This window comes from Pantherophis guttatus, chromosome 2 (genome assembly GCF_059756535.1).
Source record: "Pantherophis guttatus breed Tessera chromosome 2, ASM5975653v1, whole genome shotgun sequence".
In the NCBI taxonomy this organism is placed as follows: Eukaryota; Metazoa; Chordata; class Lepidosauria; order Squamata; family Colubridae; genus Pantherophis; species Pantherophis guttatus.
The window spans coordinates 223,735,791-223,755,577 of record NC_142064.1 but is presented as its reverse complement, the minus strand read 5'-3'; the positions used below and the strand labels follow the sequence as shown (position 1 = coordinate 223,755,577).

The window sequence follows — 19,787 nt, the reverse complement described above, 5'->3', positions numbered from 1 at the left end:
TATTGAAAAACAAGTCACACTAATCAAGTGCACACTAATCAAGCAGCAACCCAACTTCCTAAATGAGAACTGTATAAAAACATTACTCAAACAAGTACAACTACTCTGCAGTAACCCAAAATGCTGAAAAAAAGGATACGGACCATTTATACAATATTTTCCAACATAGCAGATATCAATACAACTTCATCTAAATATTTTTGACTACACAATCCACTGCAACTCAACCAGTACAACCTATAAAAAGGATAATACTCCCGTATATCAAAATATCTCTGAGACAACCAATAGACTACAACTGCTTGGAATCTCTGTAGCACAAAACCTACAAAATTCCTCTAAAAGAACAAAAGACCCATTAATCAAGAAAAAAAAAACAGAAGCCCCCTACAACTTACAATATAAGGACTGTAATACGTAGATACTATGCAGAAGTCCAGGTAGAAAACTGGCAGACTGCATCCAACATCATCTAGCAGCCAGAAGGTATGAGAAAAATGCTTGTTAGAGGATAAGATGAAGGAAGCATCGTTTGGACTCAAGACAAAAAAAGAGGCTATTAGGTTATATATTTGCCATGGTTATCAAAAAGTGGCAAAAGTGTATGTTTGACTATCTCCTTTGGTTGCTTCTCATGGGACTTTACATGCTTATGTTTAAAGACCTAGTAAGGAATACAGCTACCGGTATATACAACAAGTAATCTAGGCCTCAGTAATGGAGCTCCACGGAAGGAAGGAAGGGATAGTTTCATGACAGTGAAAATCATTCATACAATTTCATTAAAACTATTCTGATTTTTACAAAAGAAAAACAGGGTAAAATGTATCTTGTTCACATTTCCAGTGATCTCATAGTAGCTGAAAGGTGTTTAGAGCATATGGACTCATCATTCAGCTGCCTGACAACTTGCATTCTTTTGAGTTTCTTTTTATGACGCCCACAGATTTTTAAATTTCATCCCTGTATAAAGCGGTGAAGGCAACAGAATAACAAGCAATGCCCACACCTGCAATTTTAGAGTGGGGTAAACAAACTTTTGGTGTCAGAGACAATAATGAATAAATTGTGAGGCTATATTACACATATGAATCTAAAATGTTTGATATTTTTCCAGCTGGGTTTTGCTAATGAATATTTGGGTATGTGCAGGGGTGAAATGCTCCTGGTTCGGACTGGACCGCCCGATCCGGTAGCGATGGCAGCGGGTGGTTCGGAGAACCAGTAGCAAAAATCCCTCCCCCCCTCCCCACCATGCCCAGCTGAGCCGCACGATCATCAGAAGCTTTTTTTTTTTTTTTACTTTTAAAAGCATTTTTTCTACAATCTCTTCTGGAGAAAAAATACTTTTAAAAGTAAAAAAAAAAAAAGCCTCTGATGATCGCGCGGCTCAGCTGGGATCATCAGAGGCTTTTCAAAGCATTTTTTTCTGCAACCTCTTGGCCGAATAGGTGGTAAAAAAAAATGCTTTGAAAAGTCTCTGGCAATTCCCAGCTGAGTTCCCTGATCGGCAGAGAGGTATTTTTTAAAATGCCTCTCTGACGATCCCAGCTGAAATGCCTGATTGGCAGAGGCTTTTCAAAGCATTAGAAAAAATGCTTTGAAAAGTTTTTTTTTTTTAAGTTGGCCATGCCCACCCAGTCACATTAACCCCCCCACCAAGCCACACCCACAGAACCGGTAAGCAACAAATTTTACATTTCACCCCTGGGTGTGTGTGAGAATTATTTTATTGTACTTTAGAGCTTATATTCCACTTTCCAATGTGGTTTCTTTCACAAAAAGGTGAGAAACCAAGTGGCCAATTTTCAGCAGTAGTGGCCAGATAGGAATACGGGTAATCCTCAACTTAAAACCAGAATTTTCATTGCTAAGCAGGGCAGTTAAGTGAGTCACACCAGATTTTGCTACGATTGTTAGGTGAAGTGCTGCATTTGTTAAGTGAATCTGGATTAATCCATTGTTTTAGCCTGTCAGACGCCAGCTGGAAAAGTCACAAATGATAGTCACATTTTTGATTGCAACTGCAACCATAGTAAATACATGCTTGGTTACCAAACACCCGAATGTTGAACATGTGACCATGGGGATGCTATGGTCTTAACTCTGAGGAGTGGTTGTAAGTCACTTTTTCAGAGCTGTTGTAATTTGGAATAGTGGCTAAGTCAAGGACTACCTGTAAGGTAGTTGACTCAAGGAAAAAGGGTCCAAAGTTGTCCAAACAACACTGAATTAACTCTATGACCCTCAAAAGGAAATCAGAAATAGGAAAAGGATCTTCAATGCTTAACTGAATCAAAGAATGAGAAACAGAAGAGCATTCCCTCTTTCAAAAGTTTTAAAATATAAAATAACTGTGATTTTAAAGCACATGTACAGCAAAATGAGGCAATCTTCCTCTATTTTCTTTTACATGACTTTTCTTTTCTTTTCTTTCTTTCTTTTTTTTTTTTGTAAATATTTTTTATTTTATTTTTTTCCAAACATAAACATAAAATATAACTTTTAAGAACAAAGTCTCGATCTGGTCATAGATGGTTACCACGCTTACATTCCTTTAACAAGCTCCATTCAATTTCCCATTACATCTTTTGTGGATAGAAATTCAAAACATAAAAAAAACAAATTTTAACATAAAGTCTAGCATCTCCACCTAAACAAATCCATTATATCAATACAATTTTACTTTCAAACTAACTTTCGCTCATTTTTATATCTATATGTCAATCCTGATTTTATCTTGTTCTTCCAAACCTTGTATCTTTTACCATCAGTGTCAAAATAATTTTTAACAATATTCTAACCTCTTATTCCAATTATTTACCTTACAATTTTATCACCACAAATCTTAATTTCAAGTTCAATACAACTCCATTTTTATTACAGTTTCTAAAACAAAATTCTATCTAATTCTTAATCTCTTGACCCTTTTCCTCGAATCTTAGTATCTTAAACACACTTAAAAACACTTAGCATCTATTACAATTTCCATGTTACACAGATTTATCACAAAAACATGTTTTATTTAAACTAATTTCTAGCATATTTTCTTCCATACCTCCCTCTATTGTTTGGCTGTTTTCCAGCATATTATGTTTGGCTGATTCCCAGCATAGTCTCCTCCAAAACACCAACTATTTTTGGCTAATTTCCAGTATAGTCTCCTCCAAGCCTACCACCATTATTAGCTAATTTCCAGCATATTTTCCAGCATAATCTCCTCCAACTCTCCACCTATTTGTTTGGCTGATTTCCAGCATTTTATTGGCTGATCTCCAGCATATTGTTTGGCTGATTCCCAGCATAGTCCCCTCCAGGGCTCCCACTCTTGTTTGGCTGATTTCCAGCATATTCTCCTCCAACTCTCCTATAAGTGTTTGGCTGATTTCCAGCATTTTAACTAGTTTCCAACGTATTTCCTCCGAGTCTCAAACTCTTATCTAGTTGATATCCATCTCTCTTATTTTAATTTTCTCTTACAATATAGTTATCTATTTTCTGTCAGTTTCCCAACATGCTCTTTCAAATTAATTGTCAATATATTTCATAGTAATCATCATTTCCAGCATATATTAAATTAAATCACAGTTTGTTGCTAAAATCTGTGTATCTTATAGTTTGTTCAATAAAACCTTAATCAAACATAATCACCATTCTAGCATTTGTTTGCATATTAAAATTAAAACATATTACATCAAACAGTAAATTTTCTTAAAGTTGTCTCACATTAAAATATACTTTTCTTTATTGTTTTTAACCACCCATATATCATCCTCTATTTTAATTGCCATCCCTTATTTTCTATTTTTATTACTCCAAAAACCCTCCTGTTTTTATCCAAAAATCATATATACCTTTAGGCTTTTAAACTTTACATTTCAATTTAGTTACATTTCAATTTATCTACTTTATTTCTTCCTTTTCTTCCTTTTTCTGTCTGTCCATAAATGTTCCATTTCAAAGTTCATCTGTTCAAGTTAAAAAATTTTGTATGTCCCTTTAATGCTTTATAATGTCTGTTCCATGTGTGATGTATCAACTTCCTGTCTTTTCTTCCTACGCCACACCTATTTTTTTTGCTAAGCTTGTTAATTTCCATTGTCAAATGTCCAAAATGTTCCTTCTTTCTTCTTGAAATCATCCAGGACAGAATAAAGGTCTCTAAATTCCATAGATCTAATGTTAATTTCAAAGTAATCCAAAGTAAAAAGCCACTTAAAAAGTTTCTTTTCCAAACGGAAAGGGAGAGGGAAATCTTTTCAATCCACTCTCCTGCTTAGTCACCGCAGACTCCATGGCAATTATGTAGCCATCCGTCTGTCTTTCTTCATTAGCTCCATTAACTTTCAAAGGTGTAAACTCCCAAAGATACATTTCTCTAATCTACTCCAAATAAGGAAAAAAAAAAGTCAACTTCTCTAAATTATTAAAAGCCAATTTTTCCAAATTTACTAAAACAAAGTTTGTTTTGGGTCTTTATTTCCATTTTTTTTCCTTTTGATCTTCAAGCCCCACAGATCTGTAGCCGCTATTTAAAGTTGGGGTCTTATTTTTCCTCCCCCAAAAAAAGCCAAATAGTCCTGGGTTGGTGTCACTCACCCGGCTTCAAGATATTTGTTCTTTCTTCTTCTTCTCTCCTGCACACCGGGATCTTGTGTCCCGGTCTGCCGCGGCTTTGTGGCAGCCGCCATGGCTGCCTACCCCCACCGCAGACTTTGAGGATGCCCTCTGGCCTCCGAGGAACTTGCCTGTTCCTTTTGGCACACCGAGGCGCTCCTCTTCACCCCCCATCCCTACAAGATGAGGGACGGTCCAAAGACCGATCAGACGGTGATTTGTCAGTTGGGGTTTTCGCGGGCTCCTTAGAGCCCGCTATTTCCCCAACTGTGGCACCGTGGCTCCAGACCGGAAGTTCAATCTGGGAAAATCTATCTGCATAGTACATTCTGCAAACATACTCCAAGAATATAATTTCTTGATAATGTTGTACATTTTTCTCACACAAACTACTGAATGGAATAGCTTTGCCAGGTGCAGTCTATTAACAGAAACTGTTAACTAAAAGGAAGCTTTAAAAATTGTGAAATTGTCCTTGGCAAAACAAAAAAGCAAAAACCCATGCATTATTCTTTAGTATAAAATGTACAAAAATAACACACATCTCATTGTGCAGTGTACCATAAGTTTCTTGCTTCTATTCATTACATTCCACAATTTCCAGTTATTACAATTTTTCTAAGCCTCTAATTAAAACATGACTGTTACTTTGCCTCCGAATTCTTGGAAGTATGTTTCAAACTGAACATACTTGGGAGTCTTGAAAGGAGCAACCCAACCTTGAACCCAAAGCACAGAAGGAGATCCTGCATTCAAACAATGACCAAAGAGAAAATGTATCCAAAGGCTTTTGGGGGAGTTAATTTCAAAATCCTATTCTTCAAGTAGAAACTATCAAACCAAAACATGCATCTCATATTAATCATACAAATGTTACTGTTCGGCCAAAGAGGTTGTAGAAAAAATGCTTTTAAAAATTAAAAAAAAAAGCCTCTGATGATTGCGCTGCTCAGCTGGGCAATTGGGGGATGGGCAGGGATTTTTGCTACTGGTTCTCCGAACCACCCGCCTCCATCACTACCGGATCAGGCAATCCGGTCCAAACCGGGAGCATTTCACCCCTGGTATGTATACTACAGGTCCATACAATCTTTTAAAATGATTCTTATACACATATCCTACTGAGAAAGTAAAGGTAAAGATAAAGGTTACCCTCGCACGTATGTGCTAGTCGTTCCCGACACTAGGGGGCGGTGCTCATCTCCATTTTAAAGCCAAAGAGCCAGCGCTGTCCGAAATAGGAATTATAGCAAATCTCTACTCTTTTAGCATATAGGCAGAAATTATCTTTCTTTTAGCTTTTTTGGACATGCAGTCTGTTAGGAAATCACAATGAATCCCCATGTGAACAATGTTTCAATTTGGGATACACAGCTCTGTCAATGTTGGTTTTTGTCATTCCTCATTTCTGTAAATACGTCAAGTTCAGTCTTTGATTTCCTAGTTTTGTAAATATGTTCAGGCTTTTGAAAACTTCAGAATTTTGCTCAGTTTGTATTAAAGCCTGTTTATATTTTATGTACATTTTTCCATACAAGCAATTCTTCCTTTCTATTCAGTTTTTGCTAATATCTTAAATACAATGCATTCTTTCACATATATTGCCTTTTAGGGAAATCTTTTTGCTGTAAAATTTAATTATTGCATTGTAAAATTTTAAGTTTTTGCTTTGCAAAATTTAGAGATTTATGAATTTTTAACTAAGCTTTGCTTGGAGTAGTTAAAATATGAAATTAGTATTTGTATCAAAAACACATTAAACCAATTTCTATACCTCCCTAGTTGAACTAATCACCATGGGTTAGAATAAAAATGAAGCAGTTTGCAGGTTCAGTAATTTCATCTAATCTTCTGAAAGCTTCAGGTAATTAAACAGCCCCAAATATAATTTAAAATAAGTGATGTGAAGCAAAACTGAAACACATTGTGATTTTAGTGCAGTGTGTGGAATCAACCACTGGATGTTGGAGTACATCTTTTCCATTTGTGGATTAAGAGCTTCTATTAGTTCTCATCTAGAACTAAAGGGGGTGGAGGGGTGGGGACCTTCCTGTCTATAAGCCTTCAAAAGAAGACCTGCTGTGGCTACCAGGTTAGAAAATCAGTTTTCTGGTTGTAAATATCCAGACACATATCTTTCATTAATACATCCGAAAACCTGCCAAAGTTTATGCAATTGGGATTAGTTTTGGATACCTCTTTAATACATTCTTTCTTCAACTTTGACAATTACTTAGGCATGATCTAAAACTAAAATTCATGACATCAGAATGAGCATACAATGAGATAGCTACCACTGAAATTAATATTTTTTAAAAAATAGATATTCCACAGAGTTTCTATTTCTAAGGTTTTTGTATAGGAGTTTATACAAATAAACTCCTATAATAGGAGTACTGTATAATAATTATACAATAATAGGAAGAATAAGGAAGGGAGCTCAAAGTCAAAATAGATATTATGCTGCCAATGTCTGATTTTTAACATGGCTTAAAAATCTTTAAAATACTAACAAAACCATGAACATAATATAATATCACTAATAAAATACACTAAATAAGTAGTTTAGTTTAATGTACACATAATTGGCCATATCTCTGTCTTTCCATAGAGTTAATCCATCATCTTTCTGTTGAGAACCATGCCAAGAGATTTGTTTGCCGGCACAGATGAAGAAAGAAATGTAGATGTAGAGAAGGCATTTAACTGTGTCTTTGCTTATTAAGATACTGTAATGTGAAGATTCCAAGTGAAACCTGACTAGCATCACTATTCATTGTATTTCTCCTGGTTTTCATACAGAGCTGTGGGTTTCAGAAATCCCAGAGATGTTTTGTGTGACATACTGAATGTTGTTTTTAAAATGCCACCTTCTTCTGAAAACAACCCCCCCACTGAGGTTCAAACTTGTGTTTTGAAAATTTACACTATATATATATAGTGCCAAAACCCAATGAAGTAATTCTCATTACAATTTCTTTTAATGATAGAAAAAGTAACAGAAACAAACTAATAGCTACATCTGTGCCTGTAGGTTTCTGATGGACCTAGAAACATAATTTGAAACATTAGCTATCATTAAGTGCTATTGCCATAGTATGGCGAGCTAGAAGAGATGCAACTGAAGTGCACACTCCCAGATGGTCTTTAAAAGGAATTATGCACTTAATTGCTTCAACTGTATGACTCCAGCAGAAATCATCTACAAAGTAATTGTAGCTTCTTGGTAAATAAACACAGGAACATAATAATCCATATGTTTTCCTTAAACTTATAACCAGTTGAAAGTTTTCCCAAAGAAATGTTCACGTTGATAATAGAAGAAAGAAATAGTGTGTATATAATCCAGGAACCCTCAAGCAATCGCATTCACGACAAACCATTTTATACCAAATTTATATTTTGCTGATAAATAAATAAAGGGAGACTAATATAGATTTATTTCAAGCTTTTTGAAACATATATATATATATATATATATATATATATATATATATATATATATATATTTCTCTCTCTGTGTGTGTGTGTCTCTCTCTCTGTGACCACATGGAAAACAGAAGGAAAATTTTAAAAATATAAGGAAATGAATCAGAACATGGGAAGAATATTATTCATGTTCTAATCCAAGACTTCTCATTTATTTAATTAGTTCAATTACTTTTTTTTAAATAAGAAGACACTTGTCGTGTCCTTGAAAGAAAGCAATATTTTCTTCCATAATGTTTCTACCATTTGGAAGAAAAATAATTAAATAAATTTCAAAATGTTTCCTGTTTGTTTTAATTATCTAAGACATGAAAGACTTAAAAGACATGTTTTTCTGACACTTCAAAGGATTTCTTCTTGCATATTATTTCTCAGAACTGGTTTTTGACTACTAACAGAAATTAGTATTTTCAGATTAAACTATTGAATTATTTCACCTTCCACAGCATGTTTTTTATTCTGCATTTCTTAAAAATATGCAGAGGTAATTCTATGTTCATCTGACATAATATAAACAGGATTCCAATCAATAAGCCTATCTGATTATCTCAGTTAGCCTTCATATTACCTTTTCCTTGACAGTTAGACAAAAGTCTCACATATGGACAGAACAATCAAGAATTAGATTACCTTATTATCCCTAAAGCTCTTTTTGCTTTTTATTTATTCAATTTATATTCCACCTTCCCTTCAGAAGCTCACATTTGCTTACGTGCAATTCTTCATTTCATCTGCAGTCATTATGTAAAATAGGCTGGACTAGGAATGAGTGACTAGTTGAAAGTTATTGAGTGAATTTCCATAGGCAAGGGTGCACTTGATCCTGAATATTCACAGACCTCGGCCTATACTTCATCTACTACAATATCATACTTATTCCCCTTTAATCTTATCCCCATACAATTTTTTCCAAAGGCACTCACCATGGTCATGGGCAAACACGAAAAAGTTGATTCCTGTCAGCATCTTGGCCAAGTCATCATAGCGACAGCAGTGTTCTCCAGCACCATGAACAACAAACACCAGGCCCCTAAACAGAGCATTAACACAAAAACATAAAATTAGCACTCAGGAAACATCAAACAAACTGTGGTTATTTAAAAGTCCTGGTTTAATCTTGAGAATGAACATCCTAGATGTTTCTTGTCTCTGCAGTCCAACCATTCAGAAGACAAGCAAACCCTCCACCACTGTTAATCTCTCTAGATACCCTCATACAGAACTGACAGAAATAAAAGTTTTTACTGATACCCTTTTTTCTCTCTGAACGCCTACTTTGCAGAAGCTAATCTGTAGACTATACTGATATATTTAAGGAATCAAGTCAAAACTTACTTTTCTTTCTCTTCCAATTTAAAAACAACTATAATTTTTCTTTTGATGTTTATACTGGTATTAGTTTTAATGCTTTATATTGTTAACTGCTCTAATAACTCTCAGATTAAAAGGTATGGGATATAAACAAACAATGTGTACTGGCTTAGGGGGATAGATCAAGCTAAGTAGCTAGGAATTTGAATCCAGTTTACCCTGTGATAGGAGATACAGAGCAATGATTAACTAATGTATCTTTCTTACCTACGAAGACACCAAATGAAAATCCATAGTCCTTTCATTACTTTTTGCTTGGGACTTATTTATTATAAAACATTTATAAATAACATTATGTATTATTGAAACAGCTTTTATGTGCTTCATTAAAAAAAGATCTACAATAAATTATAAAGTACTTCTCATTAATAAACCACATCTATAGAATCACAATGTAATAACATTAATAGCACCCACAACATTCTTAGTTATCTACATTCTCTATTCAAATCCTCCAAATGCCTACTTAAATAACCACGTTTTGACTGAACTTCCAAAGATTAACAGTGAAGAAATACATCCGGCAAAGTATTATGGTTCAGTAGCACATCCACCATTTAGAACAAGTGTGAAAATGTGATTAATGTATAAGCGTGACATCAGATTATTGCTGGCCCACCACTGCTTTAGTGGGGACTGTCAGAATATGATGTATTTTTATATTATTATTTTAAACAATCCAAAGTTGGGAAGAAAGTCCACCAAACAGTTCTGTTTGTCGGACAATCAACTTCCATATAAGAAATCCAACATATCTGAAGTGTACCAGATTGGGAAGTCTGTACTAGGACCACAGCTCTGTTCTTTAGGAGCTCATTCTATTGTTTATTTTCAACCCCAGATACTATAATACTGCTGGCAAGATTCTTCAGCTATGTTCCAAAAAGAAACCTGATCAGGAAATACGTAAGGCTTTTTCTGAATATGCTGTAATCAAAGTAAGTGCACAAAAGCCTCTTGGGAATATCTGAGCTGAGGTGATCTCTGCATATTTGAAAACAGGTTCTGCATGTATAACCTGCAGTTGCTACTACAAAATGGATTACCACACCTACTAGTGGCTGACAGGCTATTGGTAAATCCTTTTGACTGCAATTTGGTACACATTGGCTTGAAAATGAGTTCTAATGAATCCAATTTGGAAAATGAGTTTCATGATAATCTAATAACCTGATTACAGCAATGTGACAAACAACCTACAGACAACACATCATTAGCAAGTTTATTAAGCAATTATAATGATTTTAAGTAAGAAAGAAAACAAATGACCTGCCCTTAACTCACAAAAGAGGCCTTAAAATGGCATCACTATTTGTTTGTTACCTTTAGGTTTTGTATTAGGTCTGGTCTGAAAAATCTATTAGCCTGTCAAAATTATTAATAAAAATTATTAATATTGAGATTAATATTGTTTTGGCTGAGAACCAATTCAATATTAAGAGAGCCATGTAAAAATGCATCCATGAAGTACCAGCTTTAATAAGTAACAATTAGAAATAGACAAACATGACCTTTCAAAATTCTCCCCATATTTTTGAGCAGAGAAATTGGATGGATGATTTCTCAGAATGTCCCCAAGGAAATGGAGAAATTTCATAAACAGTATCAAGAAAGGAATTCCCTCAGTAGTGACAACACTGCCACTATTTTTTAAAAAATTGTAAGACAAGTTCCTTGTGACATATTTCCTTGGAGCTTAATAACGGTACAAGGAGTCTGGCATCTATAGACCACTGGAGAAATTATTCTGCACTGAAAACCGGGATACACACTTCTTGGCATTTCATCACTAAAAAAGAGCAAGAACATCATACTCTACCCAAGAGAATGCATCTGAAATTCTGTTTTTCTTTGGAAGAACTATTAAAGCAAATGCTTTTTGATTAAAATTCTCTTTTTAGCACTTGGGAGACGCTTACTAGCATAAAGAATTTCTAGGCCAAGGCTGTGCTATAGAAACTCATTTGCAATTGTACGGTTATCACACATTGTAATAGCCACCATCAGTGTCCAATAATGCACAGCTAGAAGCCTTTAACCTTCCTCAAAAATTGCTTTGGCCTATCAAAGTTCCCAGTTTGGGATAATTGCTCAAATGGAATATTGAAGGAACAGGATTTTTCCTTCCCTCATTTTTTTACCGCTCTCCCAGTATCAGGCATACAAAACCAAAATCCTGGTAAATCTGCAAATTTCTGGTGATTCTTATAGGCATAAATTGCACTATTCTTTTATTCCCATGTAAACAAACCCTAAATTGTTGAAATAATCTATATATATAAAAGCGAAATACAGTTGCAAGAAAAAGTATGTGAACCCCTTGGGATTCCGTGGAGTTTTGCATGAATTGGTCATAAAATGTGCTCTGAACTTCATCTAAGTCACAATAATAGAAAAACACAGTCTGCTTAAAATAATACTACACAAACATTAGATGTTGCCATGGTTTAATTGAACATAAAATGTAAACATTCACAGTGCAGGGAGGAAAAAGTATGTGAACCTTTGGACTTAATAACTGGTTGACCCTCCTTTGGCAGCAATAATCTCAACCAAACGTTTCCTGTAGTTGCAGATCAGACCTGCACAACGATCTGGAGTAATTTTGGACCACTCCTCTTCACAAAACTGTTTCAGTGTAACAATATTCTAGGGAAGTCTGATGTGAATCGCTCTCTTAAGGTCATGCCACAGCATTTCAATCGGGTTGAGGTCAGGACTCTGACTGGGCCACTCCAGAAGGCGTATTCTGTGTTGTTGAAGCCATTTTTTTGTTGAATTACTTGTATGCTTTGGGTCATTGTCCTGTTGCATCAGCCATCCTCTGCGGAGCTTCAGTTGGCGGACAGATGGTCGTACGTTTTCCTGCAAAATGTCTTGATAAACTCTGGAATTCATTTTCTCATCAATGACAACAATCCGTCCAGCCCTGAGGCAGCAAAGCAGCCCCAAACCATGATGCTCCTTCCGCCATGTTTTACAGTGGGGATGAGGTTTTGATGTTGGTGTGCTGTGCCTTTTTTTCTCCACACATAGTGTTGTGTGTTCTTCCCAAACAACTCAATTTTGGTTTCATCTGTCCAAGTATATTTTGCCAGTAGTGCTGTGGAACATCCAGGTGCTCTTTTGCAAGCTTCAAACGTACTGCAATATTTTTTTTGGACAGCAATGGCTTCCTCCGTGGTGTCCTCCCATGTACTCCATTCTTGTTTAATGTTTTCCTTATTGTAGATGTGTCAACAAAAATGTTAGCATGTGCCAGAGATTTCTGTAGGTCTTTAGCTGACACTCTAGGATTCTTCTTTACCTCATGAAGCATTCTGCGCTGTGCTCTTGCAGTCATTTTTACAGGACGACCATGCCTAGGGAGAGTAGTAACAGTGCTAAACTTTCTCCATTTGTAGACAGTCTGTCTTACCGTGGACACATGAACATCAAGGCTTTTGGAGATACTTTTTTAATCCTTTCCAGCTTCATGCAAGTCAACAATTCTTGATCGTAGGTCTTCTGAGAGCTCTTTTCTGCGAGGCATGGTTCACATCAGACAGTGCTTCTTGAAACCAGTAAACCCAAAGCAGGTGTGTGTTTTTAAAGGGCAGGACAGCTGTCAGCAACACATCCAATATCATCACACTGATTGGAGTCAAGGTTGGCTCACTCCTGGCTCCACTTAGCTCTTGGAGAAGTCATTAGGCTAGGGGCTCACATAATTTTTCCTCCCTGCACTGTGAATGTTTACATGTTATGTTCAATTAAACCATGGCAATATCTAATGTTTGTGTAGTATTATTTTAAGCAGACTGTGTTTTTCTATTGTTGTGACTTAGATGAAGTTCAGAGCACATTTTATGACCAATTCATGCAAAACTCCACGGAATCCCAAGGGGTTCACATACTTTTTCTTGCAACTGTACCCCTCATGCATCATCACAAAATCTCCAGAACCCTAAAGCCTACAAACTTGAAATTTGCCACGTATGTTCCTCTTGGCTTCTAGGTGCTCACTAAGAAAGAATTTTTCAAAATGACCATCAGAGCATTAGTATTTCCTATATTATTATTAACACGCTCTGATGCTAAGGAGTTCTACTCCCCCATCCCACCTGAAAAGAAATATGTTCCAAATGCAAAACACAAGCAGAGGAGTTTCAGTTTCAGTTTTACTTTCACAGCAGCAAACAGGGGATAGGATAGGGGAGGCTTCTTTGGGACAAGGCTGAGGGAGAAAGGGGGATCGGATAGGATAAGCTTCTGTGGGGCAAGGCTGAGGGAGAGGATAGGATAGGATAGGATAGGATAGGATAGGATAGGATAGGATAGGTTCTGTAGGGCAAGGCTGAGGGAGAGAAGGGGAGTGCAGAGGCCAATCGTAACTACATGTTAATTTTCAAGCTTTAACTGTCAATTTATCAAGCCCCATCACATAGTTTCGTAGTGGAGCACAAGTATTCTGCTAGTTAATTAGTAAATGGCATATTGCACTTATTATATAAAAATAACCTGTTACTTTTTAGTTATTGCCAAAACCACTGCCAACCCATTTCTCAAGTTCCAGTGTTATGGGAACTCTAGAAAAATGTTTCTGTATTCTACCTCTATGTCCCAAGATTGCCATATGCCTGTGTTGGCGATGTGCTAACTGCCAAGTGCTAAATGGGAGCGCGAGTGCGCACCAGAAACCAGAAGAGCAGCCACCCGGTACGCATGCGTGCGCGGGGAAGATGATCTTCCAGGTTCTGGCGTGTGCATGTGCACTGGCCAGCTGGTCTTCACGCATCATGCGCACCAGAAACTGAAAAACCAGGTGGCCGGTGCACATGTGCATGCCGGAAACTGGAAGATCATCTTCCTAGCGCGTACATGTGCACCAGGCGGCTGCTCTTCCAGTTTCCAGCACTCCCGCGCATGTGAAGACAAGCTGGCTAGCACGCCAGAACCCAGAAGAACAACGGGTGACAGCTGGCGTGCCCGGAGAGATGGCTCTGTGTCCCACTTACGGCACACGTGCCATAGGTTCGTTATCATGACCATATGCCAAAGGAAAGGCCATTATACTTTGGGGGTGGGAGGAGCATATTGTCATAGAAAACAAGGAAGATGATATTGACAGAGATGGGTGAGATACAGTATCAATGCAAAGGGTATCTTAAGTCTAAAACAAGCAGGTAAGTGTCTCACCTCCTTAATTCATATGGGTATAAATAGGGGAAACTGTACCTCACAGACTTGCAAGATTCTGTTATGATAACCTGTTTCAGTAAAAGTAGTATTAGCCTTTCTGTGGAGTTGATTTCCTATTTTCATCTTTCTAGTGGGGCAGACAGGTGGCCATAATCGGTTTCAATATGTGAGGTTGACACTACTGACCTCACAGAGATGAAGTAATTTGGTTTATTGAGGCATTTCAAGTCCTTCCTATAGCTTCTCTACATCCAGCCTAAGACCTTTCTGCAAAGTACCGGTAGTACTAAAGTATTGTTATCCAGTACAGGATCAGCCTTGAAGTATGCTAGCTTAAAGAATTTGTGGTAGTTCTTCCAGCTCCTTTTCTCTCTCTGTCCCAAATCATATCCACACAAGGGCAGATGAGGTTGAAAGAGAGGAAAGGTAGAGAATACTGTGAGTCGTACTGTGTACTGTTAGCAGAAGACTTGAAAAATCTTCTCTTGTCAATTCTAGCTGACAAGTAGTATGCTAGAAAACTGATGGGAATAGCCATCTTCTAGCCCACCGACCTGTCACCTGGACTATTTCTGGACAGAAATTACCAGTCTTACAAAAGACTAATAGACTGTTTTGCAGTTTTTCCTGTACTTTTGGTTAGCAAAGGAAGTGAAATAACTTTTTTTCAATTTCACCTCCACCCCAGCATTACACTATCCCTGATAAATGTTGCAAAGAAATGCTGGTAGCAAGTGGCAAAGCATCTGGAAGCTTTGCATGGGATAGGCAAAAATGGCATTACAGGAATCATAATGACATTGACACACACGCTTCTATATGGGAATCCCACATAGTATTAGTACTCACATGAAGTATTAGTACCGCTTTATAAAGCCTTAGTAAGACCGCACCTGGAATACTACATCCAGTTTTGGTCACCACATTACAAAAAAGATCATCATTACAAAATATGATTATGACCCGAAAAAGTCTTTGGTAATATCTTTACTTTGAAACCTTAGTGGCCAAATTGTTTCAAATCGAAGATCTACGTCTTTCAAAAAAGTAAGTATATATTTTTTGGATTGCTATTTTTCTATTTCCAAATACCAACTAGCCCTAAATTGTCCATCAGATTAAAGATAATGGTAATTTGTTTTCAGTAATTTCACTATTTTTTTTCAGAAGTTCTATTCAGTTGTGGGAGGGTCTCACCATTCCAATCTAACATCAATCACCAATTTTCATAGGAAAAACCTGCTAATCTCCCAGTAAGTGATTTATAAAACACTTATAAAACACTGGCCAGGAAAAATGTGGCAACAATACTGTGCATTAATGTCCTTAATAAACAGTCAGATATCCTCCTAAATGGCAAGGTGGATATGCATACAAGCCCAGTGATATCTGCAGGAACGTTTTGCTTTTGTCATATGGACAAAAATTATATTATGCTTCAAGTTTTTCTTCTTCAAATTGCATATACAAAAGGGATAGAGCTAGTTCTGTGACACTGCAATCATTTTGCCTACCTCCTCCGAAGTCCCCCACTTCCAGCCATTGCTAGTCATGCTTAACTTGGGCCAATTGAAATAAAAAGGACTTAAATTAGTCATGACTTATTCAAATCTCTCAGTTTCCAATGAGTCTACTCTACGAATGATAAGTTTGGATCCAATTCACTATTTATAACCTGCCTCTTAATTACAGGGATTCATGCAGCAGCTATCAAAAGGATATATATGTAATCATCAACAAATGAAGCAATCAGCAATCTAAACCAAAGATAGCAGTAGAATCAAATAACAACAAAAGACAAGGATAGGCAACATTTTAAGGTCCTTTTTAAGCATTCTCTGCAGAATGTTGGAGAAAGAACCATTGGAAACATTTGAGTTCAGAGATAAATGGGCCATGATCAAGAAGAATATATTCTACATTGTCATCTAGCTCATAAAAGCAGGTTGTTCTGAAGTCATACAATAGATTTATATAAAAATGTCATGAAATTAGCAATTTTAATTTTTTTTCTGAATAAAGCCATGCAAAATTTATGAACAAAGAAACTAATCTGCATTTTTAGGTCATAGTATTTATTCTCTAAGCTTATTAATATGCTACAATATGTATTTGAAGTTTCAGTGTAAAAAATTCAAGGCTCCTAAGAACACAATTACTGATTCCCTTAGTTTGAGCACTTAAAAATTAAATGCCTCCAGATATGCTCCATGTGTGCAAGGATCACTTAATAAAAACTGAGAATGACTTGAAGCAAATTTACATTGTAACCTAACTCATGTGAGGGTCCACTGCAAAGCCATGCAGAACCAAATTCATGTATTATATGACTATCAGCACAAATCGTGGAAATGGCTTGCAAGCCATCTTATTGAGTACCAAATGTTTTCATCACATGTGTAATCAATGTGGGTACTTTCTACACCAGCTTTAACACCAGACATATCTTCATGGATTGTTCTTTTTGGAAGTTGGGAGTCATCCATTTCTGAATCATGAGAATGGGGTGGGGTTACAATAGCTACCAAGCCGCAACATCAACATTCTACTAGAAGCTTGTGACTAAATTCCATGCGATCTAAAACACATGGCTGCCACCCACATCTCCCAGTAAAGATAAGCAATGTGACATCGCACTCTACATTTTCCTGGCCATCCTCCTGCACATTACAGCCAATTAAATTGAGCAGAGACAAGCAAATGTAAAAAAGTGAATGTAAAAAAAACCAAAACGAAACAAAAACAAAGGACAGAGCATTGGAATGATGGCAGGTCTCATGTAATTAATGTAACGTGGTTTACCAGATTTTCATCTGGTACAGTTTTGCTTGCTACAGAGAAAGGCAAGACATCACACAACTGCTAGCACTGCACAGCTGGATCAACTATTGAATGCTGTTCATTATAAAGGCATCACATTCCATTACATATTCTCTGCCCACCCACTAAGACAGTGTCGAAGGGGCAAAGGGATTATGATGCAAAGCTCTGAAAAATTCAAAAGGCAAATTGGAAGGGCTTCCAATTATTTTTTGTATTATATGTAGGGTGCTTCCCAACAAAGATGGAACACATTTTGGAGGGAAGTCTTAACCCAATTGTCAATAGTTGTTTATTTATTCAATTCCAGTGCTACCCAACTTCTGACTAAGGGCAGCCCACAGCATAAGAAATCAATTTAAAAAGAAAACAGCCTAAAGAGATGATTTTAAATAAGATGGTGTGTCCAGGCAACAACACAGAAACAACAATATTAGAACAATGTAGTTTCAGCCACCCTAGCTCAGAACCTAGGATATGTAAGTCACAAGCAAGCAACATGCTTCCTATGGACTGCAACTCTTCCAGCTCCATTTTTTTTAAACCGAACAGCCCTAAAGCCATTACAAGATTGTGCTGCCAAAATCTGGTAGGGTGATTTCCCCCCCCCCCACACCGAGTGTTTTTAAAAATAAAATCCATGTTAATTCTTCTTTAAGCACCTTTGCCTTAAAATATCCCTAAACATTATAAAATGTATTGTTAGAAGAGTTAAAAATTTCAGCCTTCCCTACTCAAGTTACTTCAGTAGGTCAGTGCAACGATCTTTGCAATACTCTGGAGGCTGGAGACCATTTTTTAAAGGATGTGCAGGCATGGCTGTGAAAAAAATAGCTCTCCCTGGCTTACTAAATGCATTTAATTTAAAATCTTGACAATGCCCTAGAATGTAGGATATTGCCAGAATATCTCATGGTTCTGAACTAGGTTTTTTTCATCTTTATATTTTCAGTTCATGTTCAACTAAAAAAGTTTTTAGAGCTATTTTCAGACAGGTTGCTGAGCTTATTGAGTACCGTATTTTCCGGCGTATAAGACGACTGGGCATATAAGACGACCCCCAACTTTTCCTGTTAAAATATAGGGTTTGGGCTATACTTGCCATATAAGACTGCCCCTCTTCCAATGCACGCCAAATAAAAATTAAAAAATATCAACTGGCTCACCTACAATGTAAAAGCAGCTGTGCTAGACCCAAAATGGACCCTGTAACAAGCAGGAACCTCACACAGCCACAAAAAGCCCCCCCAAAAAACTTTCACACTCTAAACACACACAACACAACACAACTGGCTCACCCACAATGTAAAAGCAGCTGTGCTAGACCCAAAATGGCCCCTGCAACAAGCAGGAACCTCACACAGCCACAAAAAGTCCAAAAAACCAACTTTCACACTTTACACACACAAAATTCCACATACAGCTTTGTGAGATTTTGTGTGTTTGTGTAGTTGGAGTGAAACACTACAGAAACACACTAAATCTCAGAAAGCTGCACAAATATTATTTTATTTTATTTTATTTTTATTTTTATATGAAAGCTAAATTTAAAACTTCCTAAACAGCTTCCTAAATGGCTAGGTCTAAAAAAGAACAACTAAAAAAACCCCAATTGACTATTTTTTTTAAAGCTCCCAAAGAGGAAAAAAACTTACCCAATAGAACAGGGGTCTCCAACCTTGGCAAGTTTAAGACTTGTAGACTTCAACTCCCAGAATTCCTCAGCCAGCTTTGCTTTGCTGGCTGAGGAATTCTGGGATTTGAAGTCCACAACTAACTCCTTGCTTGATTGCAGGCAGGGAGTTGCTTGCTTGCCTGAATAGATTCAAGCAAGCAAAGCAAGGCAAGCGTTGCGATTAGCAGCTGAGGTAAGCAAGCTGGAGGGGGAAAACTTTTTCCCTTTTACATGGCTCTGGCCATCCCAGCTGAGTTGCAGGGAACTCAGCTGGGATGGGATCGACCGTCAGAACTGGGACCGTCAGAGCCATGGTTCTGGCGATCCCAGCTGAGTTGCAGGGAACTCAGCTGGGATCGTCAGAGCTGGGATCCTCAGAGTAAAAGGGAAAAAACTTTTTCCCTTTTACGTGGTTTCTGGCGATCCCAGCTGAGTTGCAGGGAACTCAGCTGGGATCGTCAGAGCTAGGATCCACAGAGTAAAAGGGAAAAAACTTTTTCCCTTTTACGTGGTTTCTGGCGATCCCAGCTGAGTTGCAGGGAACTCAGCTGGGATCGTCATAGCTGGGATCCACAGAGTAAAAGGGAAAAAACTTTTTCCCTTTTACGTGGTTTCTGGCGATCCCAGCTGAGTT

At 37.1% G+C, this 19,787-nt stretch overlaps 1 protein-coding gene across 6 annotated transcripts in view; it reads right to left on the bottom strand.

Moving 5' to 3' along the window:
• The window catches only part of MGLL (monoglyceride lipase), a 191,618-nt gene that overhangs the window by 70,238 nt on the left and 101,593 nt on the right, over positions 1-19,787 (bottom strand). For all 6 annotated transcript variants that reach the window (XM_034431512.3, XM_034431511.3, XM_034431518.3 and 3 more), the window contains exon 3: positions 9,030-9,136. In XM_034431512.3, the coding sequence (XP_034287403.2) occupies positions 9,030-9,136 (107 nt within the window). The remainder of the gene's footprint in view (positions 1-9,029; positions 9,137-19,787) is intronic.